The sequence below is a fragment of the Chinchilla lanigera genome, unplaced genomic scaffold (genome assembly GCF_000276665.1).
Source record: "Chinchilla lanigera isolate Chin_1 unplaced genomic scaffold, ChiLan1.0 scaffold00081, whole genome shotgun sequence".
Taxonomy (NCBI): domain Eukaryota; kingdom Metazoa; phylum Chordata; class Mammalia; order Rodentia; family Chinchillidae; genus Chinchilla; species Chinchilla lanigera.
In genome coordinates this window covers 6,858,697-6,867,613 of record NW_004955482.1, presented here as the reverse complement: position 1 = coordinate 6,867,613, position 8,917 = coordinate 6,858,697, and the positions used below count along the sequence as shown (strand labels likewise).

The following is an 8,917-nucleotide window of genomic DNA, read 5'->3' as shown; positions in this document are numbered from 1 at the left end:
AAAAAAAAAAAAAAAAAAAGCACAATATGATGACACCTCACAATACCAGGACTATCACTATTAGAAACAGACAGAGCTGGGCATCGTGGCAATACCTGTAATCCTAGCACCTGGGAAGCTGAGTCAGGAGGACCACTGAAAATTTGAGGCCAGCCTGTGGTACAGTGTGAGTTCAAGGCCAGCCTGAACTACATAGCTAGACCCTGTCTCAATCCATCAATCAATCAAATTAAATCAAATCAATCAAATACTGGCTATGGTGGCATATGACTGTAGTTCTAACACTCGGGAGGTTGAGGTAAGAGGATCACCACAAGTGCAAGGCCAGCATGGGTTACACAGTGAGTGCAAGATCAGCCTAAACTACACAGTGAGACCTGTTTTAAAAAAATAAATCTAATTTAGCCAGGCATGGCGATATACACGTGTAATCCCAGCTCGTGGGAGGCTACGGCAGAATGCCTGCCTGAGCTCAAGGCTAGCTTGGCTACACAGTGAGTTCAAGGCCAGCGAGAACTACACAGTGAGACCCTGTCTCAAAAAAACAAAAACAAAAACAAAGAAAGAAAAGCACAGAACAGAACTGTCACCTGGGCATAATGGCACTTGCCTGTAATCCCAAGCACTGTGGGAGGCTGAGCCAGGACAGAAAGCCCAAGCCAAGCCTAGGCCTTAGTGAGACCCTGTCTCAAAATGAAAAAAGAGGGGGAGGGAATGTAACTCAGTGCAAAGGCCTTGGCTTCAATCCCCAGCGCCAAGAGAAAAAAAATACCTGTCATGTGCTCCGACATAGATAAAGCTTGAGGATATTAAGCCAGTCAGAGAAAACAAACAGGAGTGATTCCACTTACATGAGGTGCCGAGTTAGCTCTTGGGAACAGAAAATGGACTGGTTGCCAAGGGTCGGATGGAAGGAAAAGGGGAGGAGTTGTTCAGTGAGTATACAGTTTTTATTTATTTGTTTGTTTTTGAGACAGGGTTTCACTATGCAGTTCAGGCTGGCCCTAAACTCACTGTGTAGCCCAGGCTGGCAGCAATCTTCCTGCCGCAGCCTCCTGAGTGCTGGGACTGCAGGTGTGTACCACCATACCTGGGCTAGAGTTTTGATTTTGCAAGATGAAAGTTTTAGCACCCAGCTACACAATCACACGCGTAGAGTTAACACTACTGTACTACAAACCTGAAAATGGTTAAGACAGTAAGTTTTACAGGATGTGTGTGTTTTTTAAAATCATAAGTTAACGAAAGACACCAGCAAGCGTGTTTGCAGGGAGAAGGGGAAGGTGCCACTGGGCTTGGAGGAGCGTCAACATCAGCCAGGAGGAAAGGGCCCATCCCATGCCAGGAGGGCCTGCAGGAGCTCGCCAGGGCCCAGGAATCTTATCCCTCCCGCTGAGCCAGCTTTTCCAGGGGGACTGGGGAACGACCACTCCCACAAGGACGCCCACTGGGCCCCAGGGACAGCAATGCGCGTGTGGCTGTGTGGAAGAGGGACTGTGCCAAGGTGCCCGATCCGGAGGCAAGGCCAGTGGCCTGCTGAGGTGGAGACACACAGCTCCTCGGACCCACTATCATGCCTCTCTGTCTGGGGCAGCCCCCATGAGGAGGGTCACTGACCTTTCACCCAGACTTCTGACCCGGAGGAAGGTGGACCAGAGGGAAAGGACCCAGAGCCCTCACGAAATGGACTGTAAATGTTAGCTATGGGGTCAAACACAGGACAGGCTACCCTGACACCTTTAACGAGGGGACTTCAAAGTACTTGGCCACAACAAGAAGGGAGGTGCTGAGAGGCCACCAGACTGGGACACGTGGCAGGGACAGTCTCAGAAAAGCACTGACGCCCCCACCAGGCAAGCACGGCTGGGCTGTGCAGGCGCGCTCACCGCAATGCACTGCCGCATGATGCAGCTCTGCTTCATCCGGCCGGGGCCCCCGAACTTCTTCATGTCCTTGCAGAAGTGGCACTCTCCGCACTCTGTCCGCAGACACGCCTCGCACTTGCGGCATCGCGTCCGGCGCCGGCGAGCTCCTGCCGTCGTTCGGTTGGCGGCCAATTTCACTGCAGAGGCCGGGCCCAGCTTGCCCTTGGGCCGACCCACTGCCCGGTTCTGCAGAGAAAAGGACAACGGTGAAAGGGGAGGCCGCAGGGTGCCCGGCCCCCTGGACAGCTGTGCCCCCCAGAAAGAGGTGCTGAAGCCCTAAGCCTGGTACCACAGAAACGTGCTAGAGTCGGGCTCTCCAGAGGTTGTTAGTCTGTGGGAGGTCGCTCAGATGGACCTCCGTTGGCACACTGGGGTCCTTCTAAATGGGGGCTGTCAAGACACAGGCCGACCCCCAAAAGGACAGCAGTGAACACAGAAATGGCCACAGGGGCGCCCACTCCCGTACCAAGAAACCAAGGGTCATGGGCGATGCCTGAGGAGGGGGCAGGCACTGAGACTGCCCAGGTCCTCAGTGAGAGACCAGGGAGCCAGCTTAGTCTGCGGCTGCCCCCGGACTTCACACTTCTGCTCCAGGACTGGAGAGGGAGGATAAGCAGTTATCTTAAGCCCCGTCAGACAGGGCCTCGGGGCGCACCCTGCCTCTGCCAGCAGCAGGCCCCTACCCCCGGACAGGCCCAGGGGCTGAGCCAGGCACCCCGCAGGACCAGGTCTGGAAGCCCTCCCGCCCACCTCACTGGGCTCGGGCTCCACTGCAGGCGAGCCTAGCATCTGCCTGCAGCTGGTCCCTCTGAGACAGGACACAAAGGCGGGCCTCACGGGCTCTCACACCCCACTGCCTGGCACCCAGGAGCCCTGGGGAGAGCAGGACGGTACCCTGCAGGGCTCCTAGCCTCCAAACGGGCTTCAAGTGCCATTCTCCCCGTACCCTGAAGAAAGCAGAGAGCAGAGGTCAACACAAAGCGGCTCGAAATGTTGACTGTCAAATGAGATGGCCACGGTTCCTCCTGCAAACCTGGGATGCAAGGTACCACTGCACCAGCTCCCTCGTGGACAGGACACCCACCCTCTGTTGGCTCTAGTGCCTGCAGAACTGCGCTGAGCACCCCACCAGTGAAGAGGGCCCTCCTTCCAGGGGCCCCTTCCACAAGGGCACAGCCCCGACACCCCAGGGGCCTCCTGGAACATCCAACCGTGTGAGAAACAAAAGCAGCCCAGCTCTCTCCGGGACACAGCCTTTTGGCCACCAATTTCCTTCCGTAGTGAGTGGTCCCTGCAGGGAGCCGCTCATCACACACAGCCTGTCCCCTCTACTGACACCTAGGCGGGTCCTTCGGCCTCACTTCTCAGCAGCTCTAAGCGCCCTGAGAAGCTGCCGGGCCTCCGCAGGCCCACGCGCTCACCCGAGGAAGCACAGCTGCTCTGCCCTTCCACCCTCCTCAACTTGCTCCAAACCGCTCTTGCTCGGCTCTTCTGGCCCATTCATCCCGACCCTCCCCTGCCCTGCCTGGGACTCTGCCGGCCACGCCTTCCCTCACTTCTGCAGCCAGGGGCCTGTCATGAGGCAGGACAAGGGAGAGCAGGGCACCCACGGGCCACCCAGCCATCACCCAGCAGCTGCGTGGGGAAGGAGCATGCCCATGGAAGTCTCTCTTCCTGTAAGCAGCGGAGGGTGCCCCGGCCTCTCCCACTGTCCTTACAGCTGCCCCGTCTCACACACGAATGCTTCCACCACTCTCACACTTCCAGCGCAACGTGTCAGCCACGTGTCTGTCCCACCAAGTCAGGTCTGCTGCCAAATGAGGAGGATGACACAGACCGTTTCCAGAGCTTTCGGGGTTTGAGAACAATGCGCAAAGGACTGTGGACCTGCAAACTTAGCAGCTGCCCAAGGAACAGCGAAGAATGCCAAGCAGCAGCGAGCAATGGTGAGTATCTCATGAGAACCCTGTACGCAGGCCCCAAGATCATCGCGTGACACGTTACCTCATCCCCCAGCTATAACCCTGTACGCTGCCTTATGCTCCTGTTTTTCAGATGAGGAAACCAAAGCTGGAGGTCACCTTTCTCCCTCATGATCAGAGCCAGCAGCAGAGGTGCAGCTCCAAAGCCACACTCTGAGCTGCACATGTGCACACGAAGCAGGGTGCCAGCCCCAGAGGGGTCCAGGTACAGCCCTGCGGCCTGCAGCATGAAAGGGGTGATGAAAGGCGCACAGAACACGGCTCCTGCAGAGAAGCAGCATCCGGGACACTGCATCCTGCCCTGGCCCACAGCACCTTCCGCTTCTTTTCCAGGAAGAGTGCGTGTCCGTTACCAACTCCCTCAACCCCAGGAGAAGGCCAGCACTGTGGGGCAGCTTCCGAGGGCCTCGAGTTGGTGCTGAGAGGGCAGCACACAGTTCTCTCCAAGAAAAGACTCAAAACCACAGCTCGGAGCCCAGCTTCTTGTGTGAAAACCTGAACAGATCCCGGGAGGCCAAAGAATGTCAGGTACGGAGGGCCAGAGAGGCCCAAGGAGCTCACCTTCCCTTGTCTTCCAAAGCACATTCCAAACCAAAAAACAGTTCTGACCTGGATCTCAGTGGCTGCTGAGACACTCTGGAAAACGACAGAGCAGATGACAGCTAATGCCTAGAATGAAACTGTTTTTCCAAAGACCTCAATTCTTGCCCTCTCTACCTGGCGGACAAATCAAGCTGGAGAAGCTTTTCGCTGTGGTCACCAGCGGTTGGCATCTCAGGAAAACATTGAGAGCACTAAGAACCAGGACCCTAAAGATCAGCACTGAAGAAAATCAACAGGTGACGGACAGGGGAGGTGCTGTTAAAAAGTCAACCAGGTGCCTCAAGGACCAGCCAGGAAGCCCTGTGATGGTGGGCTACAGACAAGATGACGCCAAGGGACAAAAGAGCATCATCTCACCTGGCCATGAAGCTTCTGTCCTAAAGTCTTTCGTGTGCTACCAAAGTTTCAGATACCAGTTCTGAACTCCCTCGGCCTAACAAAGAGAATGAGGGCATCCACAGACAGGACGGACAAACCCAGGTCCACCTGTTGATCTCAACCCAGAATCCACATCCTAGGTGCATTATAAAGTTTTAAAAACCTGGACCAGGGGCCAGGACATAGCTCAGTGGCACAAGCACTTACCCAGCAAGCACGAGGTCCTGAGTTCCATTCCTGGCGCACACACACACACAAAACCTTGGGCCATCTGTGCACTCCTTAGAACTCCAGACCTTAGTATTCGAACACCTCTTCTCCACAAGCAACTCAAAGCATCTCCCTTACAGGAAATATTACTCACCCACTCACAGGCTCATTCTATCAGTATTTACTGAGCCCTCCCATCTACTAGGTTCTACCTTCCAGAAAAGTCATGGACAGAACTTCCTCAGTCTCTCATGTCTGAAATACTGGGCTTTGAATTACTTAGATTAATGAAAGGACACCTTGCATTTATGGAGTAGAAGACAAAACAACTACACACCTCAAAGTGATATACAGATCCGGGCATGGTGGCGCACGTCTATAATCCCAGCACCCGGGAGGCTGAGGCAGGAGGATCATTGAGAGTTCAAGACAAGTCTGGGCTACAAAGTAAGCTCAAGGCCAGCCTGAACTGCATAGCGAGATCCTGTGTCAGAAAGACCAAAAAAAAAGTGATCTACAGATATAATATTACGTCTGTCAAAATCCTGGGATTTTGCAGAAATTGATGCCACTCATCCCAAACTCATATGAAAATGAAAGGGACCCTGCTAAAGCTATATTTAAAAAAAAAAAAAAAAGTATAAAAAAAGAACAACAATAATAACCATGTTGAGGCCCAGTGTAGCTCAGGCGTGCGTGCAGTTACCTTGTACCTGCACCGCCAAAAAAGAAAGTACAAAGTGGAAGGCTCAAGCTTCCTGATTTCCAAACTTACTACAAAGGTAGTCTACACAAGATGTGATACTGACATAGAAACACACAGATCAACGAGACAGAACCGAAAGCCCAGAAATGAATTCATTTTGACCCTCAAAATTTCAGGAAGTGCACCATGACAGTCCAGTAGGCAAAGGAATGGTCTTTTCAATATACAATGCAAGGACAAGTGGATAACCACAGGCAAAGGAATGTACATCCCCTACTTCACACCATTTAAAAAAAAAAAAAACAAAACTCAAAAACCAATCGAGAAAAAAAAAACTCAAGGATTAAAACACTTAGGAGGCTGAGGCAGGAGGATTGGCATGATTTTAAGGCCAGCCTGGGTTACAAAGCAAGTTCAAGGCCAAAAAGGATTGAAATACAACTAAAATAATAAGACATAAGAAAACACTGGCTTAAATCTTCATGACTTTGGATTGGGCAATGACTTCTTGGATATGACACTAAAAGCATAAGTAGCAAAAGAAAAAAGGCAAATTAGATTTCATCAAAATTAAAACTTTAAAAAAAAATTTTTTTTTGAGGCAGGGTCTCACTGTATAGTTCAGGTTGGCCTTGAACTTGCAGTAATACAGCTGCCCCAGCCTTCCGAGTCCTATACTTACAGGTGTGTTCCACCAGGCCCAGCTTAACGAGTTTGGCTAGGGCTGGGATATAGCTTAGCTCAGAGACACAGCACCTGCCGGCAAGCACAAGGTCCTGAGTTCAATTCCCTGTACAAAAACCAAAACAACAACAAAAAAAAGAGTTTGGCCAGAGATGGTGGCATATGCCTGGTGAGCCCGGCACTTGGGAAGCTGAGGCAGGAGGATCACTATGAATTTGAGACCACCCTAGGTGACACAGCGAGTTTAAGGCTGGCCTGAACTACAAAAAAAAAAAAGAAAGAAAGAAAGAAAAAAAAAAAGCTTTTGGACTTCGAGGACACTAGCTGGTTAAAAACCAAAAAAAAAAAAAAAAGGCCCACAGAAAAACATATTTGCTAACCATCTATCTAGTGAGAGCTGGTATCCCAAACATATAAAAACGCTTTTAACTCCACCATAAAAATGCCAATTTAAAAATGAAAATATTTCTCCAAAATATTTGGTCAACAAACACACAAAAAGATGCTTAACATCGCCAGCTAAGAGAGTACGCATCTTGCACTGAGGCTCACTCATTAACCCCCTCATTTACACTTCGCCCACCCAGTTTCCTGGCTGTGAATTCACAGCAGATTCAATGCAAAGTGCTGGGCTAGGAGAGGAGGAGGACGCGTTCCCTGCTCTCCCAAGGCCCCACAGTCCGGAGTGAGGGAGACCTGCACTGCAGACACAGCGATGCGCCCAGGCGCTGACACAGGCCGAAGTGCTGTGACTCTTCCCAGTACTTGTATCAATCAACAGCCTGCAAGATATGAATTATTACTACCTGTTTACAAACGAAGAAACTGAGGCACAGTGCAGGTGAGTACTCTGGCCAGTGTCACACTGCCAACGGCGGGAAAGGAGAGAAAGGTGAAACAGGAGCCCCAGCAGGAGCTCCGACGCCTGGAGCCTGGCACGCTGGCCCAGAAGAAATGCCTCTTCTCATCCTGAGGAAAGGGCCTCTGGGCCCGGGACCTAGTGAGCAGGCTGGACTCGGAGGGAAGGCAAGGACTCTGCAGGCCAGGGCTGGGCGCAGGCACGGGACGGGTATTCTGGGCAGAAGGAAGAGTAAGGCAGATGTGAAACTGCATGACACGTTCAAGAAACTGTAAATAGCTCCACAGAGCTGCTGGAGAACAACTTTGAGATAGCAGGAGCCTCATCTGCAGACCTCCCATGCCAAGCTGGGCAAATGCACCCCGTAAGGAAGAATTCATTAAAAGGCTTCACACACAAAAGCTAGGCGTAGTGGCACATGCCTGTGATCCCAGCACTTGAGAGGCCGAGGCAGGAGAAACGCTGTGAGTTCAAGGCCAGCCTGGGCTACACAGCAAGACCCTGTCTCAAAACACCACCCCCCACAAAAAAAGAGTTCACACACAAGAGCAGCAGGCCTGTGTTCTGGCAACAGTGTGGGGAGAGGACACCTCCTGGGCAGTGAGCAAGATGAAAGGAACGGAAGCAGCAGACTGGATGACAGGAGGGGAATGCAGACCTGTTCTAGACCCGGTGACTGACACAAGGTGGGGATGCAGGCAAGAAGAACCCTGAGGATTGAGACTTCTGGGTTGAGCAACCAGAGGTACAGGGCGCTCAGAGGACAGAGGAAACAGCGGTTTTACAGCGGATACTTGTGCGGCACCTAAGGGACCCGGCGATCCTGACAGGTGCACATCTAGAAATCAGCATCACACCAGTGTTCAAGCTGGTTAACCCCTGCAACCTCCAGGGCACTGAGGAATGAAAAGTTCTCAGCAGTAGAGGCCAGACTGAAAACCTCTGAATGAAGGCAGAGCGACTTGAAGAAGAGCCAGAAAGGCAGAAGCAGCAGGAGGCCCAGGCGGCCTGAGAGGCAGAGGGTTTGAAGGGAGTGGTCAAGAGTTTGCACTGTCAAGAGAAGTCAGTGAGCAAAGCAATCAAACTTTAGCTAAATGATTTTACAATTCAGATGGTTCGAAGTTTCCTGTCAAACTACCCCCAAGGACAGCATGCTGACACTGAAGGCCCCACCTTCCCGCTGCCCCGCGGCTGAGTGTTGCCTCACCTCTCCTCAATCCTGCAACAGTGAACAGCCCAGGGAAAGCCACCTTCCTTCGGCCAGCACTGTGAGCAGGAGCACACACGTGCAGACGTCAGGGAGGGCCCCAGTCTGTTTATACACCGAGGGTGAAAAGTCAGAGAATACAAACAAGAGACCAGAACACTCAGGGGTGGGCCAGGGAGATAGCTCAGCAGCACAAGCGCCTGCCTGGCAAATGCAAGGTCCTGAGTTCAATTCCCGGTACAAAAAAAAAAAAAAATTCAAGGCGGAACACTCAGGGGACAGAAAACCTCTGGAGAATCCTGGGAAAGCTAAGAAACATTCGCTGGAAAAATTCACATAGGCACAAAGTTTCCAAATTTTTGC

General features: G+C 52.1%; 1 protein-coding gene across 15 annotated transcripts in view; it reads right to left on the bottom strand.

Moving 5' to 3' along the window:
• Kdm2b (lysine (K)-specific demethylase 2B) overlaps positions 1-8,917 on the bottom strand; it is a 111,093-nt gene that overhangs the window by 17,500 nt on the left and 84,676 nt on the right. For all 15 annotated transcript variants that reach the window (XM_005403116.2, XM_005403118.2, XM_005403117.2 and 12 more), the window contains one exon: positions 1,887-2,111. In XM_005403116.2, coding sequence (XP_005403173.2) covers positions 1,887-2,111 — 225 coding nt within the window. The remainder of the gene's footprint in view (positions 1-1,886; positions 2,112-8,917) is intronic.